Source organism: Salvelinus namaycush, chromosome 13 (genome assembly GCF_016432855.1).
Source record: "Salvelinus namaycush isolate Seneca chromosome 13, SaNama_1.0, whole genome shotgun sequence".
In the NCBI taxonomy this organism is placed as follows: domain Eukaryota; kingdom Metazoa; phylum Chordata; class Actinopteri; order Salmoniformes; family Salmonidae; genus Salvelinus; species Salvelinus namaycush.
Genome location: NC_052319.1, coordinates 34234060 through 34259174, shown reverse-complemented (window position 1 = coordinate 34259174; position 25115 = coordinate 34234060). Strand labels below are relative to the sequence as shown.

The window sequence follows — 25115 nt, the reverse complement described above, 5'->3', positions numbered from 1 at the left end:
CCGATTTAACTTGTTTTGACTGCTATGATTAAGCAATAAGGCCAGAGAAGGTGTAATGTATGTATGTAATGTTCTTATGGCATAGCCCTTAACCGTGGTATATTGGCCATATACCACAAACCCCTGAGGTGCCTTATTGCTGTTATAAACTGGTTACTAATGTAATTAGAACAGTAAAAAGTATGTTTTTGTCATACCATGCTTTCAACCAATCAGCATTCACGGCTCAAACCACCCAGTTTATAATTGTAAATAAATCTTGTTTGCGCATGTGCATAACTATAGATAAATCCGACAGGAGAGTTTGAGTGATGAAAGTTGGACAGAGGATCTCAAAACCTCTGTGCAAGAAACACTTGGACGAACTTCAAAAAGCGAATGTTAGGCTATTTTCGGGCAATTGTGTCGTTATTATGTGCCAGATGCTAACACTATAAACTGTTATAAATGGCCTATTTGCAAGACTGACTTGTTATTTCAATAGGCATAGGCTACTGACTAAAATCTGGGTTTATAATTGCAATTAAACTTTGCTAAGCTAATTGCAGGTAGTCTATAGCCCAGGGGTACTCAACTAGTATTTGAGAAGATCCAGTGACGCAAATGTCCTAGGTGGCAAAGGTCCGGATAGATATGGTCCTTTATCGGCGCTGTGGTACAGCGTAATAACAAAGGTCCGGATAGATATGGTCCTTTATCGGCGCTGTGGTACAGCGTAATAACAAAGGTCCGGATAGATATGGTCCTTTATCGGCGCTGTGGTACAGCGTAATAACAAAGGTCCGGGTAGATATGGTCCTTTATCGGCGCTGTGGTACAGCGTAATAACAAAGGTCCGGATAGATATGGTCCTTTATCGGCGCTGTGGTACAGCGTAATAACAAAGGTCCGGATAGATATGGTCCTTTATCGGCGCTGTGGTACAGCGTAATAACAAAGGTCCGGATAGATATGGTCCTTTATCGGCGCTGTGGTACAGCGTAATAACAAAGGTCCGGATAGATATGGTCCTTTATCGGCGCTGTGGTACAGCGTAATAACAAAGGTCCGGATAGATATGGTCCTTTATCGGCGCTGTGGTACAGCGTAATAACAGAGGTCCGGATAGATATGGTCCTTTATCGGCGCTGTGGTACAGCGTAATAACAAAGGTCCGGATAGATATGGTCCTTTATCGGCGCTGTGGTACAGCGTAATAACAAAGGTCCGGATAGATATGGTCCTTTATCGGCGCTGTGGTACAGCGTAATAACAAAGGTCCGGATAGATATGGTCCTTTATCGGCGCTGTGGTACAGCGTAATAACAAAGGTCCGGATAGATATGGTCCTTCATCGGCGCTGTGGTACAGCGTAATAACAAAGGTCCGGATAGATATGGTCCTTCATCGGCGCTGTGGTACAGCGTAATAACAAAGGTCCGGATAGATATGGTCCTTTATCGGCGCTGTGGTACAGCGTAATAACAAAGGTCCGGATAGATATGGTCCTTTATCGGCGCTGTGGTACAGCGTAATAACAAAGGTCCGGATAGATATGGTCCTTTATCGGCACTGTGGTACAGCGTAATAACAAAGGTCCGGATAGATATGGTCCTTTATCGGCGCTGTGGTACAGCGTAATAACAAAGGTCCGGATAGATATGGTCCTTTATCGGCGCTGTGGTACAGCGTAATAACAAAGGTCCGGATAGATATGGTCCTTTATCGGCGCTGTGGTACAGCGTAATAACAGAGGTCCGGATAGATATGGTCCTTTATCGGCGCTGTGGTACAGCGTAATAACAAAGGTCCGGATAGATATGGTCCTTTATCGGCGCTGTGGTACAGCGGAATAACAAAGGTCCGGATAGATATGGTCCTTTATCGGCGCTGTGGTACAGCGTAATAACAAAGGTCCGGATAGATATGGTCCTTTATCGGCGCTGTGGTACAGCGTAATAACAGAGGTCCGGATAGATATGGTCCTTTATCGGCGCTGTGGTACAGCGTAATAACAAAGGTCCGGATAGATATGGTCCTTTATCGGCGCTGTGGTACAGCGTAATAACAAAGGTCCGGATAGATATGGTCCTTTATCGGCGCTGTGGTACAGCGTAATAACAAAGGTCCGGATAGATATGGTCCTTTATCGGCGCTGTGGTACAGCGTAATAACAAAGGTCCGGATAGATATGGTCCTTTATCGGCGCTGTGGTACAGCGTAATAACAAAGGTCCGGATAGATATGGTCCTTTATCGGCGCTGTGGTACAGCGTAATAACAAAGGTCCGGATAGATATGGTCCTTTATCGGCGCTGTGGTACAGCGTAATAACAAAGGTCCGGATAGATATGGTCCTTTATCGGCGCTGTGGTACAGCATAATAACAAAGGTCCGGATAGATATGGTCCTTTATCGGCGCTGTGGTACAGCGTAATAACAGAGGTCCGGATAGATATGGTCCTTTATCGGCGCTGTGGTACAGCGTAATAACAAAGGTCCGGATAGATATGGTCCTTTATCGGCGCTGTGGTACAGCGTAATAACAAAGGTCCGGATAGATATGGTCCTTTATCGGCGCTGTGGTACAGCGTAATAACAAAGGTCCGGATAGATATGGTCCTTTATCGGCGCTGTGGTACAGCGTAATAACAAAGGTCCGGATAGATATGGTCCTTTATCGGCGCTGTGGTACAGCGTAATAACAAAGGTCCGGATAGATATGGTCCTTTATCGGCGCTGTGGTACAGCGTAATAACAAAGGTCCGGATAGATATGGTCCTTTATCGGCGCTGTGGTACAGCGTAATAACAAAGGTCCGGATAGATATGGTCCTTTATCGGCGCTGTGGTACAGCATAATAACAAAGGTCCGGATAGATATGGTCCTTTATCGGCGCTGTGGTACAGCGTAATAACAGAGGTCCGGATAGATATGGTCCTTTATCGGCGCTGTGGTACAGCGTAATAACAAAGGTCCGGATAGATATGGTCCTTTATCGGCGCTGTGGTACAGCGTAATAACAAAGGTCCGGATAGATATGGTCCTTTATCGGCGCTGTGGTACAGCGTAATAACAAAGGTCCGGATAGATATGGTCCTTTATCGGCGCTGTGGTACAGCGTAATAACAAAGGTCCGGATAGATATGGTCCTTTATCGGCGCTGTGGTACAGCGTAATAACAAAGGTCCGGATAGATATGGTCCTTTATCGGCGCTGTGGTACAGCGTAATAACAAAGGTCCGGATAGATATGGTCCTTTATCGGCGCTGTGGTACAGCGTAATAACAAAGCTTGTAGTCTACGACTTAGGAAACATTCTGTTACATAAAATGTCAATTAAATACATTCAATTAGACTAATAAGTACTATTAATTACTACTTCTTTTGAATGTAAGAATGTGCAACATTACATCAACATTGCTGAATTATGAAAGTGGTTGCATCATTGTCTATCTAAAAAGTCCACCATTATACATGGGCCTTGAATTAAACAATGTATTTTTTTATCAAATAAAGTGCATGTTTTCTGGAGAACGAACGAGAGTTGAACAAAAATAAGAATCTGAATGCACAGAATGTCAATGTGGGCCGTGCAATATTCATGTAGAAGTCACTCTGGGCCTTGCCCTTGCATCAATGAAAGAAATGACACTTTCTGTCTACTGCCAATGGTTTGAACTTTGGCACAAATGGTGTGAGACCAACTCTGAGACATTAGTGCAGGTGTTCATTGGTAAACCTGGTGCGGTATTTGTTTTAAATAAAGTTGATTGTGGAGAAGGCTGTATTCCCAGCTGTATGTGGAGCCACACATTGTCAGGGTGTATAGTGCCCATTTCTTGAGAACAGGGACAGCAGCTGCAGGCACCATCTTTCCCCAGAAAGTGACAGGGTCACAATCACCAGCCTGCTCCTTCAAAGACACATTTTCTTGCAGCTCAATCAACAATTTTATTGGGTGATGCAACGTCTACCCATCTGAAGATCTGTTTTGCTTCTTTTGACAACTTTGTCACTTTTGTGACTAAGAAAGGGTCCTGGATGAGCAGCAGCAGTTCTCTTCCAACAGTGAAGTCCTCAAAGCAAGCCTTGAAGTTATCCATCAGCTTCTAGATTAAATCAACATGATTGGGAACATCTTTGTCTCCCTGCGTTTGCACCAGAAGATTGGGGAAGTGGACAAGTTCTCTCTGAAGATCATTCTTGAAAAGCTCCAATTTCTTCTGGAAAGCCCGGACTGCTGTTATCATATCACACACTGTGTTGTCCTGCAGCTTAACATTCAGCTGATTAAGGTGTGATGTAATGTCTGTCAAAAATGCAACTGTTTCCATCTTCTCCTCATCTTCCAAAAACTCAGAAAACTGAGTTGCCTTGTCACTCTTTTGCTCTGATAAGAAAGCTTTGATTTCCTCCTGAATGGCCCAAAAGTGTTCCAAACCCTGCCTTTGCTGTGCCATCTGACATTGTTGTGCAGTAGTAAGTCATCAAAACTGGCATTGACCTCTGTCAGAATGCCTCGTGGCAGGTGGTGTTGTAGGGATGATGTTGCTCTCAAAAGGTTGATCAGTTTCGTCATCATTGTCATGACCTCAGAATACTATTTTCCCAGACTGGCACACAGGACAGATTGATGGATGATGCAGTGATACACTAACCAGAACAGCAATGGACAAGGCATATTTACATTAAGGAGAGGCATGCTTAGCCGAGTGATCATAAGGGTCCAGTGAGTAGTGAGGTTGGTTGGGTTCACGGCGATTCAGACAGCTAGCCGGGCCATGGGTAGCAAACGGGCAGAGGATGGAGGTCTGTTTTTAGCCACCTCGTGCGTTTCCGTCAGTAGATTAGTGGGGTTCCGTGTGGTAGAGGGGACCAATCCAATTGGCAAAATAGATATAGTTATAGTGGCCCAAGAAAATTGTCCGATAGACCTATTCAGATAGCAGCCGATAAGACAGCTAACGATTAGCGGGCCGCAGATGGGCGTTCAGGTTACGTCGCGACGGAGGGGCTAGTTGGATAACTCCTTCGGGCAGATAACGTCGGTAGTCCAGTCATGAAGGCCCGGTAGGGCTCCGCATCGGCAGTAAAACGGGTCCGGATAGGTGATTGTAGCCCAGGAGTGGCTGATGGAACTCTTCAGCTGGCTAGCTCCGGAATAATTGATGTTTGCTCCGGGACCGACGTTAGCCAATAGTCACTCGGATAGCAGCTAGCTAGCTGCAAGATCCAGGTGTAAATGTCCAGAGCTTGCGGTAGAAATCCAGGGATATGGAGAGAAAATAGGTCCGGTATGCTCTGGTCTGAGTCGCGTTGTACAAAACTGGCGATAGCTTTTCGAGCTAAAGGATAGCTGATGATCGCCAACCGTGGTTAGCTGTGAACTGTGAACTGAACAGTGAACTGGCTAACTTCTGTTGTGGATTTCAGATTTGAGGTGAATAATACCTTCTTTTTTTGGGGGTGAGGCGGGTTGCAGGAGAGTGTTTTGAAGTTGAGTTTTTAGAAAAAAATATATATAAAAAGATATGCGAAGAAAATATGTAAATATATATATACACGGGACACGACAAGACGAGGACAAAGGACGTCTGACTGCTATGCCATCTTGGAAAGAAATATGACCTGTCTGATTAAATCCTGACCTGTCTGATTGAATTTGAAGTTGCCACAGAAAACTGTGTTTACACTGTATTGCCTTATTACTGTGAATCTACAGAGAGATTCCATTGGTTGATGTCTCTTTTGATGGTTTCTGTGTTCTCCAGGAGTTTGATGATAATGATAAAGACGAGGACATCGATGCTCTGATGTCGGCACACAGCAGGGCCGCCAGCCGACGCATGAGCTGCGCTGTGTCTACGGTAATACCCTGCCGTATAGTAAACACAGACACACACAAACGCACACACACCCACATAATGGACACAAAGATGCATCTGCCATGCTCTGGCACACAAGAAGACAGACTTGCAGGCATGCTGCCACACACACACACAGCCCATAAAGAGGATTGATGAGTGAGTCATGGCTGTGTTGAAACCATTGTGTGAACAGTGTCAATAGCACCAGTGACCTCAGGGCTGAAGAACAGCAGGGCAGTGTCTCACACACACAGCACAGCTCACAGCACAGCTCACAGCACAGCTCACAGCACAGCTCACAGCACAGCTCACAGCACAGCTCACAGCACACCTCACATATAGACATTTACTAGGAGCCAGGAAAATTTGCCTAAACTCACAGGTGTATATACTGTATATCATTTGTATGTGTGCTATGCTCTGGTAGAACCTGACTTAGAACAACATTTCTGTTTATTTTCTCACAACACTAAACTAAATAATTAGCTGAGTTTTGTGATTGACAGACGTAGGTCTCTTTTACAAATGAGCCCTGCAGAATACAAACATACACACATCCCACTGGGCACAGACTATTCCCACATTGGTTCAACATCATTTTGTTGAAATTACTTGGAAACCACATTGATTCAACCAGTGTGTGCCCAGTGGGATTAAATACCAAATGCAATCAATAAATAGGAAATACCCCCAGAAATATAGAAGAGATAAAAAACACAATCATAAAAAAAGGACAAATCGGAGACATTGTTAGGTTAACAGGTGACACACGCCTGTCTGACATTTCTAATTTCACCTCAGACATGACTAACAACATTAATTCTGGCCGTGGGCTCTGCTCTCAATAACAGCAGAGGTGGAGGGCCATGATTATGGAGATGAATGATGACTGGATTCTCTGAATCTCCCTGCTTGAAAATATTGTATGAATAGAACAGAATGAATATAGGGGTGGATGAGGGAAACACACACACAGTAGATATCTATAGCAGCGATTCTTCCTATAATGTTAATGTACACTGTGAGTAATATTCATCATAACTGAAGCCCGGTGTTCCGGTTCCGGTGGCATGCATTGAAACGTGTGGTTTTCTCGTGGCTTTCCTTGGCAAAATAACTATGAATTAACTGACTTATTTTGAAATAATTGTCAACATATAACATCACATTAAGGCGCGTGACGTTCACTGTATTACAAGGAACAATAGCAGGTCTATTTCGCTCCAGCAGCATATTCTGTCCGTTTACCATTCACCTGTGGGAACATGGCCGCTCCAATGAGTGGGATGGGTGGGGGGGGGACAACCAATGAGTGGGGGGTGGGACAACCAATGGGGAGGGTGGGGTCTGAGTGGGAAACAACCAATGGGTGGGGGGTTTCTGGGTGGGGAACAACCAATGAGTGGGGGGGACCGGGGGATGACAACCAATGGGGGGGGGGGGGGGGGCATTCTGAGTGGGAAACAACCAATGGGGGAAAACAACCAATGGGTGAGGGGGTTCTGGGTGGGGAACAATCAATGGGTGGGTTTCCCTGTGGCTCCTGCTTTTTGTTTCACATCCATGGGGTTATTAACACTGAAGATAACAATGACATCATTAATATTACATAAAAATGGCAACCCTAGCTATTCGTTCCAGCTGTCTTGATATCCTGGCAAGAAACAAGGTCAATATAGCAATGCTCAAAGAAGCTGGGACCGAGAGACTAAAAAACAGCAATCAGACTGTTAAATAGCCATCACTAGCCGGCTACCAACCGGCTACTCAACCCTGCACCTTAGAGGCTGCTGTCCTATATACATAGACATGGAATCACTGGCCACTTTAATAATGGAACACTAGTCACTGATAGGAGAAAACTGAGGATGGATCAACAACATTGCAGTTACTCCACAATACGAACCTAATTGACAGAGTCAAAAGGAGGAAGGCTGTACAGAATAAAAAATATTCCAAAACATGCATCCACTTTGCAATAAGGCATTAAAGTAAAACTGCAAAAAGTGTGAGAAACCAATTAACTTTTTGTCCTGAATACAAAGTGTTATGTTTGGAGAAAATCCAATACAACACATTACTAAGTACCACTGTCCATATTTTCAAACATAGTGCTGGCTGCATCATGTTATGGGTATGCACGCCCACTCTTTGACTGGAAGGAGAGTGAGCGCACTTTTTTTTTGTGAATTGTTTGTTGCAGAAAGTTTAACAGGCTTTAGTCTATTTAGTTTAATTTAAAATGTATTGGGTGTACTTTCAGATGGACTGTATAGGTCCGGAAAAATACAAAAGTTATTTTCTCTTTTTTATTTACATTTTTTACTCTACCTGTAAATCACTATCTCTGCGACATGGAATGAGTATATTTGTTTCCTCCCATGGAGGTTTCCCCGTTAAGAGGAAAAAGCAAGCGTTTCATGCACTGCAGGAGCTGTATTTACTGTGCTCTCTCCCGGGACGCTGTGGACCAACCGGAATTCCGATGCAACAATTGTTTACTCGCGGAGGACTATAGAGAATAAATGGCTACTCTTAGCAAACAGATTTAGAACTTGCACAATCTACTGGGGAACGCACCCCTACATACCTTCTCTTTCTCTACACCACAGGCTGGACGCCGCTCCGATGTGTTGAGAGTATAACCGCCATGTCAACACACCTTGACTGACTGTTAAAACTGCCAAATCCCTATGGGTAGATGATGAATTGAAAAACTGTATTGCCGAGAGGGCTGAGGCTAAGGGAATGGAAAATAAGTATGGCAACACAGCAGATTGGCAAACATTCAGTAAATCGAGAAATCACGTTACTAAACTAAACAAAAAGAAGAAAAAACTATTCAAAGATAGATTATATAAATAATGATAGTAAAAAAGCTCTGGAGGACCTTAAATGAAATTCTAGGCAGATAAGCTAACTCAGCTCCAACCTTCACTGAGGCTGATGGCTCATTCATAACAAAACCCTTTGATATTGCCAACCACTTTACTAACTTTTTGTTGACAAAATTAGCAAGCTTAGGCATTACATGCAAACAACAAATGCTGAGCCTTAATTTTCATACAAAATGGACCAAATAATGAAAGATGAGCACAGTAGCTTTGACTTCTGCAGTTAGTGTTGAATAGGTGAAAAAATGATTGCTATCTATAAATAAGGACAAACCACCTGGAACCGACAACCTGGATGGTAAATTACTGAGGTTGGTAGAGGAATACATTGCGATTCCTATTTGCCACATCTTCAATCTAAGCCTTGAAGACGGATTCTGCCCTCAGGCGTGGAGGGAGGCAGAGGTCATTCCAATGCCCAAAAATAGCAAAGCACCCTTTAATGTAAGGTTCCCCAACTGGGGTTTTCTTAGCAAAAAAATATATATTTAAAAATAAAAAAGTTTTTTTTTTGTTTCATTGTAGAACATAAAAGAAGGTTAAAACACCAGGAAAGTGATTTTAATTTAAGAAATCTGTTCCCAAGTATTCCCACGCATAATAGAGAGACACGTGATCGTATACAAATGTAAGCAAGGTTTGAAATTATTATGTTTTATGCAAACATACACTATATATACAAAAGTATGTGGACCCCCTTCAAATTACTGGTTTGGCGGATGCCAGGAAAACGCAATCTGCCCCAATGCATAGCACTAACTGTAAAGTTTGGTGAAGGAGGAATAGTGGCCCGTGGCTGTTTTTCATGGTTCGGGCTAGGCCCCTTAGTTCCAGTGAAGGGAAATATTAACGCTACAGCATACAATGACATTCTAGACAATTCTGTGCTTCCAACTTTGTGGCAACATTTTGGGGAAGGCCCTTTCCTGTTTCAGCATGACAATACCACCGTTCACAAAGCGAGGTCCATACATAAATTGTGTGTTGAGATCAGTGTGGAAGAACTTGAATTGCCTGCACAGAGCCCTGACCTCAACCCTATCGAACACCTTAGGGATGAATTGTAACACTGACTGCAAGCCAGGCCTAATCGCCCAACATCAGTGCCCAACCTCACTAACACTCTTGCGGCTGAATGGAAGCATGTCCCCGCAGCCATGTTTCAACATCTAGTGGAAAGCCTTCCCAGAAGAGTGGAGGCTGTCATAGCAGCAAAGAGGGGACCAACTCCATATGAATGCCCATAATTTTGGAATGATATGTTCAACAAGCAGGTGTCCACATACTTTTGGTCATGTAGTGTATCTGTTTGCACTTCTTGCTGTCAATTTGCAGTCTACAAATTATTTGTAATTGTGTTCCCACCATCCGCTCAAAAACAAAAAAGAGCTGGCCGCCCAGCCAAACTGAGCAATCGGGGGAGAAGGGCCTTGGTCAGGGAGGTGACCAAGAACCCGAGGGTCACTCTGACACAGTTAATCTGTGGAGATGGGAGAACCTTCCAGAAGGACAACCATCTCTGCAGCACTCCACCAATCAGGCCTTTATGGTAGGGTGGTCAGATGGAAGCCACTCCTCAGTAAAAGGCACATGACAGCCCGATTGGAGTTTGCCAAAAGGCACCTAAAGGACACTCAGACCATGAGAAACAAGATTCTCTGGTCTGATGAAGCCAAGATTGAACTCTTTGGCCTGAATGCCAAGCATCATGTCTGGAGGAAACCTGCCGTCATCCCTACGGTGAAGAATAGTGGTTGCAGCATCATGCTGTGGGGATGTTTTTCAGCAGCAGGGACTGGGTGACTAGTCAGGTCTCTGAATGTCATTGAGTGGCCCAACCAGAGACCGGACTTGAACCCAATTGAACATCTCTGGAGAGACCTGAAAATAGCTGTGCAGCGACACTCCCCATCCAATCTGACAGAGTTTGAGAGGATCCGCAGAGAAGACTGGGAGAAACTCCCCAAATACAGGTGTGCCAAGCTTGTAGCGTCATATCCAAGAAGACTCAAGGCTGTAATCGCTGCCAAAGGTGCTTCAACAAAGTACTGAGTAAAGGGTCTGAATACTTATGTAAATATGATATTTCAGTTTTTTTTATGGGGTATTGTGTTTAGATTGATGAGGGTGGAAAACAATTTCATCAATTTTAGAACAAGGCTGTAACCTAACAAAATGTGGAAAAAGTCAAGGGGTCTGAATACTTTCCGAAGGCACTGTATTTGGATCTGTGGCATTCACTTTGAACTGGACTGTGTTTACAGCATGGGCGGTCATGAGTAGATGTGCATGTTTTGAGATCAAAGCCAGAGCTGCATGTAGCCATGTGTGCAAATTTGTTCATATCCTTTTATAGTTAGTGAGTTATTAGCCCAGTTATAGTTCATTTGTATTCAGCAACAGCAGCGTGATTGCTTCCTACAAGAGCACAAATGTGTACATTTCTAAACATCTTTGAAAAGCGAGTCAGGTAAAGATTTCTTTTTGTCTTAAATGGATAGTGTTTCTTTTCGAGACGTGCTTGAATAAGCTACGTTTCCAATAGGCAGAGGGTAGCAAAATGTGTCTGATTCTCTGTAATAATGGTATGGGAATAATAATGCATTTATTTTGTAAAGTGGTTTCTTGCATCAAACAACACAACAACATTTTCAGTCACCTCCTTGTCTGAAGGACAATGGATAAAAGGTTAATGTCAAGCCCTGAATGTTTTTTCAAAAGTCTCATGGAATGTAGGCCTACATTGAACACCACACATTGGCTGCTACTGTAGACTGAATGATAGAACACCTATTTCCATGTTAAAATGTTATGGGATGCATTTTCTCCATTGTTTTTGATGGTAGGCCACTATGGTAGGCCTACATTATGCTCAAATAGCCACAGTAGCCTACTTAGCCACTGTCTGAAACGGTAACTTAAAGCGGGTACAGCCTCAGTGTTCGCAGTAAACACGCGCTGGAAGTTGCACAGAATTTTCACAACTTTTAAATTTGCGCTCAGCAGACCTGACATTTGCTGAGTGACAAAAATAATCTTAATCTTAATCTCATTATACGCAGACAATATTTTACTCTATCTAGACAATGTATTTCAATCGCTCCCAAAGGCATTGAAGATCATATATACAGTATATTCAGCTTAATCTCACGCTATAAAATCTATTTAACTAAATCAGCCCTACTGCCTCTCAAGACCCTGATGGAGGACTCCATCTCTATTTATGGAATCCCAATTGTTTCCCATTTTAAATATTTGGGAGTATATATACACTGCTCAAAAAAATAAAGGGAACACTTAAACAACACAATGTAACTCCAAGTCAATCACACTTCTGTGAAATCAAACTGTCTACTTAGGAAGCAACACTGATTGACAATAAATTTCACATGCTGTTGTGCAAATGGAATAGACAAAAGGTGGAAATTATAGGCAATTAGCAAGACACCCCCAATAAAGGAGTGATTCTGCAGGTGGTGACCACAGACCACTTCTCAGTTCCTATGGTTCCTGGCTGATGTTTTGGTCACTTTTGAATGCTGGCGGTGCTCTCACTCTAGTGGTAGCATGAGACGCAGTCTACAACCCACACAAGTGGCTCAGGTAGTGCAGCTCATCCAGGATGGCGCATCAATGCGAGCTGTGGCAAGAAGGTTTGCTGTGTCTGTCAGCGTAGTGTCCAGAGCATGGAGGCGCTACCAGGAGACAGGCCAGTACATCAGGAGACGTGGAGGAGGCCGTAGGAGGGCAACAACCCAGCAGCAGGACCGCTACCTCCGCCTTTGAGCAGGAGGAGCACAGCCAGAGCCCTGCAAAATGACCTCCAGCAGGCCACAAATGTGCATGTGTCTGCTCAAACGGTCAGAAACAGACTCCATGAGGGTGGTATGAGGGCCCGACGTCCACAGGTGGGGGTTGTGCTTACAGCCCAACACCGTGCAGGACGTTTGGCATTTGCCAGAGAACACCAAGATTGTCAAATTCGCCACTGGCGCCCTGTGCTCTTCACAGATGAAAGCAGGTTCACACTGAGCACATGAGCACATGTGACAGAGTCTGGAGACGCCGTGGAGAACGTTCTGCTGCCTGCAACATCCGGTTTGGCGGTGGGTCAGTCATGGTGTGGGGTGGCATTTCTTTGTGGGGCCGCACAGCCCTCCATGTTCTCGCCAGAGGTAGCCTGACTGCCATTAGGTACCGAGATGAGATCCTCAGAGCCCTTGTGAGACCATATGCTGACACATGCACATTTGTGGCCTGCTGGAGGTCATTTTGCAGGGCTCTGGCAGTGCTCCTCCTGCTCAAAGGCGGAGGTAGCGGTCCTGCTGCTGGGTTGTTGCTCTCCTACGGCCTCCTCCACGTCTCCTGATGTACTGGCCTGTCTCCTGGTAGCGCCTCCATGCTCTGGACACTACGCTGACAGACACAGCAAACCTTCTTGCCACAGCTCGCATTGATGCGCTATCCTGGATGAGCTGCACTACCTGAGCCACTTGTGTGGGTTGTAGACTCCGTCTCATGCTACCACTAGAGTGAGAGCACCGCCAGCATTCAAAAGTGACCAAAACATCAGCCAGGAACCATAGGAACTGAGAAGTGGTCTGTGGTCACCACCTGCAGAATCACTCCTTTATTGGGGGTGTCTTGCTAATTGCCTATAATTTCCACCTTTTGTCTATTCCATTTGCACAACAGCATGTGAAATTTATTGTCAATCAGTGTTGCTTCCTAAGTAGACAGTTTGATTTCACAGAAGTGTGATTGACTTGGAGTTACATTGTGTTGTTTAAGTGTTCCCTTTATTTTTTTGAGCAGTGTATTTCTTTCCTTAGATAAAACCATTGCCAGAAACTTTAACAGAACGCTCAAATTAATTCATTCCGACCTCAGTAGATGGGATGGGGGTGGGGGGCTAGGGGGTGGGAGGCATGGTTTCTGTAACCCCCCCTAAAAAAAAGACAACACTAAATAAAAAGTTGGTCCCCAAAAAATAATATGAAGCCCAGAAGGCTGATTCTCATGTATCTACTAAAACCGTAAATCCATTGCTCCCAGATATGTTGCTTTGGCTGTGTCCTTCTCTGTTTATTCATTGAGGGGTTCTAATCGGGTCCTGCTTCATCTGATAATCACCATGGCAACCCTGATAGATTCAGTTTTGTGTCGGTGTCTGGTGTCTGGGGTTTCTGCCCTGGTACATGGGGTCTGTCCTCTCGTCTCTGTCCTCTTTACACTTTCACATGTATCACCCCTCTCTCCCTCCTCCTCTCTCTCACCTCTCTACTGCTTCCCTCTCTCCTCCCTCCTCCTTCCCTCTTACCTCCTTCCCTCTCTCCTCTCTTTCTATATCCTCTCTCCTTCACTCTCTCCCTCCTCCTTCTCTCTCTCCTCCTCCCCATGCTGGCTCGGGTTCTATTCTTCCTCTGGCTGCTAGTCTTCTACTCCCGGCTCAGAGAGAAAATGGGGCTACCTCAGTGTTCCTGGCGACTCGGATGCAGAAACTGTGAGTTCTTGCCTCCTTGTGTATGTGTGTATGTGTGTGCCTGCATGTGTGTACCCCACTTATTGTGAATATGTTTCCACCAATCGGTGCCGCTCTGCTCCCATCGCTGCCACTGACTGCCTGAATTGGTCATTCATCATACTGGCTCACTCTTTGACATAAATTAGATCAACTTTAGTGTTTTACATTCCCCAGCCAGACCCATCTCTCACCAAATGACTCAATCTGTCCGTTCTGAATTTTTACCTGCACAAAGACGAAAGGCCCCCCTCCTCTATTACACTCTTTTAATCATTTTGCTCTCTCCCTACCCATCTCTTCTCTCTTCTCCCTTTATCCTATCTATTCTCTCTCCCCCTCTCCTTTCTTCCCCCCTCTCTTCTCCTCACAGAGCAGTCTGAACAGTATGATGAGTATGTACAGTGAGACTGGTGACTATGGCAACGCCAACGTGAGTGGCGAGCTGCTGTTGAACATCAGCTACAGCTATAAGACAGGCGCTCTTAACGTCCTGGTGAAGGAGTGTCGCAACCTGGCCACCGGCGATGAGAAGAGGCAACGCACAGATGCGTAAGGGCACACACACACACTTATTTTTAATTTCACCTTTATTTAACCAGGTAGGCCAGTTATTTCACCTTTATTTAACCAGGTAGGCTAGTTATTTCACCTTTATTTAACCAGGTAGGCTAGTTATTTCACCTTTATTTAACCAGGTAGGCTAGTTATTTCACCTTTATTTAACCAGGTAGGCTAGTTATTTCACCTTTATTTAACCAGGTAGGCTAGTTGTTTCACCTTTATTTAACCAGGTAGGCTAGTTGTTTCACCTTTATTTAACCAGGTAGGCTAGTTGTTTCACCTTTATTTAACCAGGTAGGCTGGTTATTTCACCTTTATTTAACCAGGTAGGCTAGTTGTTTCACCTTTATTTAACCAGGTAGGCTAGTTATTTAACCTTTATTTAACCAGGTAGACTAGTTATTTCACCTTTACTTAACCAGGTAGGCTAGTTATTTCACATGTATTTAACCAGGTAGGCTAGTTGTTTCACCTTTATTTAACCAGGTAGGCTAGTTATTTCACCTTTATTTAACCAGGTAGGCTAGTTATTTCACCTTTATTTAACCAGGTAGGCCAGTTATTTCGCCTTTATTTAACCAGGTAGGCTAGTTATTTCACCTTTTTTTAACCAGGTAGGCTAGTTATTTAACCTTTATTTAACCAGGTAGGCTAGTTATTTAACCTTTATTTAACCAGGTAGGCAAGTTATGTCACCTTTATTTAACCAGGTAGGCTAGATATGTCACCTTTATTTAACCAGGTAGGCTAGATATTTCACCTTTATTTAACCAGGTAGGCTAGTTGAGAACAAGTTCTCATTTACAACTGTGACCTGGCCAAGATAAAGCAAAGCAGTGTGACACAAACAACAACACAGAGTTACACATGGAATAAACAAACATACAGTCAATAATACAATAGAGAAAGTCTATATACAGTGTGTGCAAATGAGGTAGGATAAGGGGGGGAGGCAATAGATAGGCCATAGTGGCGAAATTATTACAGTTTGTCAAATTAAACACTGGGGTGATAGATGTGCAGAAGATGAGTGTGCAAGTAGCGGTACTGGGGTGCAAAGGAGCAAAATAAATAAAATAAATAACAATATGGTGATGAGGTAGTTGGATGGGCTATTTACAGATTGGCTATGTACAATTGCAGTGATCAGTGATCTGTGAGCTGAGTCTCCAGCCTCAGTGATTTTTGCAGTTCGTTCCAGTCATTGGCAGCAGAGAACTGGAAGGAAAGGCAGCCGAAGGAGGAATTGGCTTTGGGGGTGACCAATGAGATATACCTGCTGGAGTGCGTGCTGCAGGTGGGTGCTGCTATGGTGACCAGTGAGCTGAGATAAGGCGGGGCTTTACCTAGCAACGACTTATAGATGACCTGGAGCCAGTGGGTTTGGCGACGGAAATGAAGCGAGGGCCAGCCAACGAGAGCGTACAGGTCGCAGTGGTGGGTAGTATATGGGGCTTTGGTGACTAAACGGATGGCACTGTGATAGACTGCATCCAATTTGCTGAGTAGAATGTTGGAGGCTATTTTGTAAATGACATCGCCGAAGTCAAGGATCGTTAGGATAGTCAGTTTTACTAGGGTATGTATGTTTGGCATCATGAGTGAAGGATGCTTTGTTTGCGAAATAGGAAGCCGATTCTAGATTTAATTCTGGATTGGAGATGCTTAATGTGAGTCTGGAAGGAGAGTTTACAGTCTAACCAGATACCTAGGTATTTGTAGTTGTCCACATGTTCTAAGTCAGAACCGTTCAGAGTAGTGATGCTGGACGGGTGGGTAGGTGTGGGCAGCGATCGGTTGAAGAGCATGCATTTAGTTTTGCTTGCATTTAAGAGAGGTTGGAGGCCACGGAAGGAGAGTTGTATGGCATTGAAGCTCGTCTCGAGGTTAGTTAACACAGTGTCCAAAGAAGGGCCAGAAGTATACAGAATGGTGTCGTCTGCGTAGAGGTGGATCAAAGAATCACCAGCAGCAAGAGCGACATCATTGATGTATACAGAGAAAAGAGTCAACCCGAGGATTGAACCCTGTGGCACCCCCATAGAGACTGCCAGAGGTCCGGACAACAGGCCCTCCGATTTGACACACTGAACTCTGTCAGAGAAGTAGTTGGTGAACCAGCCTAGGCAGTCATTTGAGAAACCAAGGCTGTTGAGACTGCCGATAAGAATGTGGTGATTGACAGAGTCGAAAGCCTTGGCCAGGTCGATGAATACAGCTGCACAGTATTGTCTCTTATCGATGGCTGTTATGATATCGTTTAGGACCTTGAGCGTGGCTGAGGTGCACCCGTGACCAGCTCGGAAACCAGATTGCATAGCGGAGAAGGTATGGTGGGATTCGAAATGGTCGGTGATCTGTTTGTTTACTTGGCTTTGGAAGACCTTAGAAAGGCAGGGTAGGATAGATATAGGTCTGTAGCAGTTTGGGTCTAGAGTGTCTCCCTCTTTGAAGAGGGGGATGACCGCGGCAGATTTCCAATCTTTGGGGATCTCAGACGATACGAAAGAGAGGTTGAACAAGATAGAAATAGGGGTTGCAACAATTTCAGCGGATAATTTTATGAAGAGAGGGTCCAGATTGTCTAGCCCGGCTGATTTGTAGGGGTCCAGATTTTGCAGCTCTTTCAGAACATCAGCTATCTGGATTTGGGTGAAGGAGAAATGGGGGAGGCTTGGGCAAGTTGCTGTGAGGGGTGCAGGACTGTTGACCGGGTCGGGGTAGCCAGGTGGAAAGCATGGCCAACTGTAGAAAAATGCTTATTGAAATTCTCGATTATCGTAGATTTATCGGTGGTGACAGTGTTACCTAGCCTCAGTGTAGTGGGCAGCTGGGAGGATGTGCTTTTATTCTCCATGGACTTTACAGTGTCCCAGAACTTAGTGTTACAGGATGCAAATTTCTGTTTGAAAAAGCTGGCCTTTGCTTTCCTAACTGCCTGTGTATATTTGTTCCTAACTTCCCTGAAAAGTTGCATATCACGGGGGCTATTCGATGCTAATGCAGTACGCCACAGGAGGCAGTATGCCACTGAAGAACATATGCTTACTGTGAAATTACACACACTTCATTATCACACATTCACAATTGAAAAAGAACACACACCTCTTAACATCACAGTTCCTGACCGTCAGCTCAATTTGAACCAATCCATGAGTGACGTGCGACCTCAGCATGACCCACAATAACTGTGACATTCATGGTATGTCAGAGTAACCTTAGCGAAGCCTTGGGGTGATCATATGGATCACGGCACACCGGTCTTCCAATGGAGTGTGGCTGAATGTCTTTTCCGTTGGCAGCTATGTGAAGGCCTACCTCCTCCCAGACAAGTCTCGCCAGAGCAAGAGGAAGACCAGCATCAAGACCAACACAATCAACCCTGTATTCAACGAGAACCTTAGGGTGAGGGAGTGTTTGTGTGTGTGTGTGTGTGTGTGTGTGTGTGTGTGTGTGTGTGTGTGTGTGTGTGTGTGTGTGTGTGTGTGTGTGTGTGTGTGTGTGTGTGTGTGTGTGTGTGTGTGTGTGTGTGTGTGTGTGTGTGTGTGTGTGTGTGAACTTGTGTGTAGCTTGGGAAACAGTAATATTTAAGAGTTTGTTTTTGTGATCATGAGAATGTGTGTCCTTGGATGAGATCAAGTTGCCTGGAGACAGTATGTGTGTCAACAGGAGTGTGTCGGTCAGCAGGTGTTCATACTGATGTAGGAGCTTAACTTGATCAACTTTCCACATAATAATTCACATTATTTATTTTCCTGCTGTGGCAAACTGAATTAAGATCCTACATCTGTACAGTATATAAAGAAATGAAGCCTGCTCCTCCCATGTGTTTTCATTAACCTGTACCACCATACCTACAGTGTATAGCCGTCAATAGACTTCATCTCAAGCACCCCTGCTGTACATGTGTTATTCCTGTAAGAGCATCGGCAGGAACTTTGATTTTTGTACTTAGTCCTACTCTCCTGTCGTCACTCTCTCCTGTGCTGTGTTTGTGTAGTATGTGATCAGCCACTCCCAGTTGGAGACACGAACGCTGCAGCTGTCTGTGTGGCACCATGACCGCTTCGGACACAACAGCTTCCTGGGGGAGGTGGAGCTGACCTTTGACTCCTGGGAGTTTGACAGCAACATGGAGGAGTGGTACTCTCTGCAGCCCAAGGTATCCTGTGTGCAGATGGACAATAGTGTATATGTGTGGATTTATACAGCACTGTATGTTTATCAGTGTTAAATACTGTAAGTATATTTGTTTTATGTGCAGCTGGACAGTAGTATGGACTCCACGCTCCAGTATAAAGGGGAGCTGACCGTGGTTCTGAAGTACATCCCTGCAGAGAAGAACCTCATGCTACCCCTGGACCAGGTCCAAGGTGCTCCACAAAATCCTTCTGTTTTAATTGCTCCAACCCATCACTAACACATATCATTCAACTAATGACATTTCATGAAAGACTGTTTGGAATTTTGCTCATTCACCTCTCTCCTCCCCTCAGTGAAGAAAGGCTTTCTGAAAGGAAAGAAGTCCAGCATCAAGCTGCCTAAAGGAGGTATGGTGGAACTGCTGGTCAAGGAGGCCAAGAACCTGACCTCTGTCAAGTCTGGAGGCACTTCAGACCCCTTTGTGAAAGGGTGAGACCCAGATAGACCCATTCAGTTTCATCCAGCCTTCATTCCTAGTAAGAATGATGGGAAGGACCTACTACCTACCTAATTCCAATTCCTCTGACAGTTTTGTATGTCTTGTTTCCTGTCTCCCCATCGATCCAGGTACCTGCTCCCTGACAACAGTAAGTCCACCAAGCACAAGACGGTGGTGGTGCGTCGCTCGGTCAACCCCCAGTGGAACCACACCTTCACCTACTGTGGCCTGCAGGCCGGAGACCTGAACAACGTGTGTCTGGAGCTCACCGTCTGGGACAAGGAGGCTCTGGCCAGCAACGTCTTCCTGGGGGGAGTCCGACTCAACGGAGGGACAGGTCTGTCTGTCCGTCTGGGAAGAACCAGGGGCTGGGATGGGCTGTTTGGTATTGGACTTCTCTGCTGTTCTCTCTTCTTTTATTCTGTTCTCTGGTCTTCTCTTCAGTTTAACTCCAGTCTTCACTTCTCTTCTTTTCTCTCTTCTCAGAGGTTATGGTGATTTGTAGCATATTCAGTCAGCATAACACTGTAGGGATATGGAGTGTATGGAACAGATAGGGATGATCTATTGTCTCCCTACAGGCCAGAGCTATGGGAACGAGGTGGACTGGATGGACTCGTACGGAGAGGAACAGCGGCTATGGCAACGCATGATTGACAACCCGGAGGTCCCCCAGGAGTGTACACTGATGCTGAGATCCAGCATGTGCAAGCACAACACATGAGATGGAGGGAGGGAGGGAAAGAAGGACAAAAGAAAGAGGGACAGAGAGAGGTGGCAGAAAAGGGAGAAACAGTGGAAGGAAAGAGGGGGAGAGAGAAAAAGAGAAGAAAAGAAAGAGAAGGACATTGGTTGACAGTGCTCCATGTCCAAGCTCTATCCCGCAATACAGAGCTGATGACATCACTCCACTTCCTGACCCTTGAACCCTAACCTCTGAGCTACCCTGATCCTGCACTGGGGTTCATAGTCCTCTATCTGATAAAGAGGTCAACCAGTCATGCCTTACACACACATGGCCATTCCCAGCCAAGACCAAGCGCTGCTGCTACTGCTACTACTACTACTACTACTACTACTACTACTACTACTACTACTACTACTACTACTACTACTACTAATACTACTACTACTACTACTACTACTACTACTACTACTACTACTACTACTACTACTACTACTACTACTACTACTACTGTACATTATGACATGTACAGGTAACTGCTAAAATAATGGAAACACTTGAGTAAATGAGAGATACAAAGTATATATCCCTCCAATAAAGTTCCAGACACTTATAGAAGGTAGTGGCCCAACGCCCTATTAAGACACTTTATGTTGGTGTTTCCTTTATTTTGGCAGTTACATGTATGTAACATAATGAACAAGCACATTGTCATTTGTATGATCTGATCTGACTATGCACAATGCTCTCCTCTCCCTGTGTTGAGACTACATGAGGTAGAAGTTGTTCTTAACCCCAGATCTAGGATCAGATTGCTCTGACCTGCTCTTAACCATAACCATTTAGGGGGAAGATAATGTATCTGACCCTGCATCAGTGGCTCAGGGTAGCTTTTACCTAGGCTTTGACTCAATCAGAACCGACGTTGGCAGACATCCGCTTAGCGGGTGTTTTGTTTCGTATCCACGACAAGCTAACGCATGGAGCCGCTTGTGGATTTTCAGCTCTAACGCAGTTCCACTTCAGACACCGCCAAAACAAACGATATGGGGATCTAATAGAATCTAGTCCCTACTCTCATAAGGTAACTTCTTCAAAGGCACTTAAGGGTTGATGCATGCTGAGTAGATTTAAACATTCCCATAGTATACTGTAAAATTATAATATGGGTGTGTTCAAGATTGCATTGTTTAATGCAATAATGTTATTATGCATCATTTTTGAACGGATAAACCCCAGTTTCAAAGTGTTGCAGAATTGCATTGTAACTAATCCTGAACACACCAATGGTTTTACTGTAGTTTTGATAAAGCACACATTACGAGTAGAGTGGCACAAATAGCCACTTCATCAACAGATATTTTTGGACCTCATTTTAGGTGGAAACAGATTAAGGCAGAAATATAACCAGAGATCCAGCAGCACCAAATTGCTGATAGAAATGTATTGTGTCAAGTGTGGAATAGAGAGTCAGGGGGGCAGTTATATCTGCACCACAGGAAACATTTTGCCCCGGGAGCCTTGTGGAGATGGGAGGAGGATTGCATGTTCCAGAGTGAACCCATGTCCAGGCCACCCTCTCAGTCATAGGGAGAACTCAATTGCATACTCCTCCCATCCTCTCTCCTCGCCTCCTTCTAAAAACCCACTGGAGGAGAAAGTCAGAGGGGAGGGACCTTTGGCTTTTTCATCCAATGGGTTTTGAGAAGAGAGGACGTGAGGAGAATGTAATTGAAATTCTCTCTATGACTCATTGAATAGAACACATCCGTCAGCCTGTCTGTAGCCCAGGCCCCTGTGACCTGTCTGTCCCTACGACCTCATTGGATGAGTAATAGCACTTCTAGTATCCCCCCATAAGTGGTTCTGAAGTCTTGGCATGCACCTCAAATGGCACCCTGTTCCCTATATGGGTGATTCTACAGAAGTGGTGCAAATTGGGGGTTGGGGAAAAAAATCACATTTGTATCTGATTTTTCCTAAACTTTCAGCACACATCTCATATGTTAGATAGACATATCTAATACTCACACAAATTTGTATTGCAAATTTGAAGTATTGTCCTGAATTTCTTACCAGGAAAAAAATGTGTCACTACCAGCATTGATCATTTGGATTAACCTTCTATTAATGTTTTATTTGCATACAAAATTGTGAAAATAATAAAAACATGATTTTTAACCGGACTTTAAAATCCTTTAAATTGAATTTAGAGAAATATAATCTCTATTGTTCTTCTGTAAAATGTTCAATGTTGATTGTAGAATCTAAAATGTATTGATTGATTTAATTACTTATGTATCTGATTCATTATGTTGCTTGAGGTATAAATTGTAACTTTTCCTATCTTTATTTTAGCAAAATGAAGAGTGTCAATGGATATATATTGGGTATATATTTTAGTATAGACATTACCATTGAGGGCTTCCATCATTTTAAAGTAGTCAGCTGGATGGGGATTCTTATGGGTTGGGAGCATTGTCTTCTTCAAATTGAGTTCCCTATGGTTTGTAAACCAAAGACTAAGTTATTGTCCGAGAGCATGAGCCAAGACCAAGATTTAAACCAGGACATTGGTCCCAAGATCCATACCTAGGGAGTTGAGACCAATACAGAATTTATGTGGACTTGAGTGGTCTCAAGACCAAGACCACAAGATCAAGACTCCATGGGCCCTTTCTTCAATTCTAAGAAACTTGAGTGGAGTAAAGTAGAGTATAGTTCACTGGAGTACTGTATAGTACAGTACAGTACATTACAGTACAGTACAGCACAGCACATTATAGACGTCTGTTTGGGCCAAATAGATGTTAATGTTTGGGCTCTTTAAGGATTGGAGCCCCTCTGCTGGCTGTACATCTTAATACACTTTTTCCTGAAGTGTGCTCTTGACCACTACCTACATGGTTGCTCAGGATGTAGAGCATGGCGCTTGCAACTTTAAAATGGAGATAGCCTCAATGGCGCTGCCTGTGCTGGCACAGATGCCATAATGGCACAGATACAAAGATGAGACCTCTATCGATCTCTATGGTGTCAATTGTTTTGGTTGTGACTGCTTTGGTTGGACAATTTAGACCAATTTAGACTTTTGGACAGATGTACATCCCACCAAATACATATTTTGGTCCCATAACCATACTTTACATATTTCTTGAAATATTAGATGTTGAGTAGTGACACTTCTTAAAAATACATGAAGATTTATTAAACCTGCTCACAAATTTGATCCAAAATGCTTGCAGACAGACTACTCACTATGTGGCCATGCTAGAGAGGGGTGCAATCTCATCAGCTGGAGATATATGTAGGGGTGTGGCTTAATGCAGATTCATTCTACAGTCTTTTAATGTGTGTGTTTTATCAGTCTTTAACGGTAGTGACATCAAAAGGTGGGCCAGCATTTTTTTGAAAAGTATGTTTTAAAATAAACAAATCTACTAATTATACCAGTATCTTTCAATGTAATAATAGAACAACTCAATATGTTCTTTTGAAATAATAATACTAAAACTATTTAAAAAATCATGAATTGCTTTATTTTCAAACATGAAGTTTAGGAGTCAGGGTGTGAGACAGACATCTCTCAATAGAAACAGGTATATAAACAATGACTTTGTGCTATATTAATTGAAAAATATGTTTGTTATTTCCTTGACGTGAATTAGAATATATCATGATGTAATGAAATGTCCTAAGTTTGGAGACTTAAATGTTTTTCTAAATCGTTTTTTTTATTTTAAATGTGGGACAGCAATTTACAACACTTCTGTAGAATACCCCAAATACTCTAGGGAAAAGGATGGCATTTGGGCTGCAGGCTTGGTCTTAGTGTAGTCACAGCCTACTATCATAACCTACAGTCTACTGTGGAATGCAAGTCTACATATTCACCATTGTCTGAGTTCCTGTTATACTCTGAATTCTGAGTGTAAACAACCATTGAAAACTACAGAATACAGTAATAATAATACTATTAAAATGGCATTTACTGTGTAGATGAGTTGCGTGCAATACCCTGCTACTGAAGAAACACTAGACGTGTCTAACAGCATGTTACTGTCTGTTTTAATGTCCTCTCATTCAAAACTAGATTGTTCGATTTGACATTGCAATGTGACTGAATCAATCTCTTATTTTGTTTAAAATGTATTATCAGAATGTTTTGAAGAATAAACAACACATATCATTCCTCAGATGACTTCTATGTATGTTGAGAACCAACTTTTCTGTGTGTTGTGTAACTGTCTGTATCAGATCCAGTGTGTGTGGGCGTCTGTAAAAGTGTGAACAAATTATGATCAGTGTTATTTCCTGATAGTTGCTGGTTGAAAATACAATCTATACAGGACCATCTAATCAGCAGGTTTACATGGGCAGGAGTTTCAGCTTTCCATGGTAACTTCACCATGAGGTAAAATGGTTTAAGCTGCAATATGTAACTTTTTGGGCGACCCTAAAACATATTCACATAGAAATGTGAGTTATAGATCTGTCATTCTCATTGAAAGCAACTCTAAGAAGCGATAGATTTGTTCTATGGGCGCTATGTCTATGCTTCCCATTCTTACATTTGGTTTTGTACACCAGCTTCAAACAGCTGAAAATATTTTTGGTTAGTGAAAATATATTTCACAGCAGTTTATATGGTACAATGATTCTCTACACTATACTTGCTTGTTTTGTCACACAAACTAAAATTAGGCGAACTATTAGAATTGTAGCAACCAGAAAATGGGAGCTATTTCTGCATATTGCAGACCACTCCCAACATTCATGCTTAAGAAAAAAATGGTGTTTCTAAAAATCTATTTTTGCACATTTTTATGGAAGTCTATTGCAGTAAGGTATTTCATTGTTACCCAGAAATTATTTGATGGGCCTCTAAAAAACAAACATACAAACTGACGAGTACAAGAATCAATATGATTGTGATGCATGACCCACTCTGCCTAGGACCT

General features: G+C 43.5%; 1 protein-coding gene across 1 annotated transcript in view; it reads left to right on the top strand.

Annotated features, from left to right (window-relative positions):
* Positions 1–20193, top strand: part of LOC120058106 (synaptotagmin-like protein 5) — a 44733-nt gene extending 24540 nt beyond the window's left edge. Inside the window, exons 8-16 of the mRNA XM_039006581.1 lie at positions 5753–5848; positions 14177–14245; positions 14637–14815; positions 18130–18232; positions 18828–18989; positions 19092–19200; positions 19324–19459; positions 19598–19806; positions 20051–20193. Coding sequence (XP_038862509.1) covers positions 5753–5848; positions 14177–14245; positions 14637–14815; positions 18130–18232; positions 18828–18989; positions 19092–19200; positions 19324–19459; positions 19598–19806; positions 20051–20193 — 1206 coding nt within the window. The remainder of the gene's footprint in view (positions 1–5752; positions 5849–14176; positions 14246–14636; positions 14816–18129; positions 18233–18827; positions 18990–19091; positions 19201–19323; positions 19460–19597; positions 19807–20050) is intronic.
* The last annotated feature ends 4922 nt before the right edge of the window (positions 20194–25115 follow it).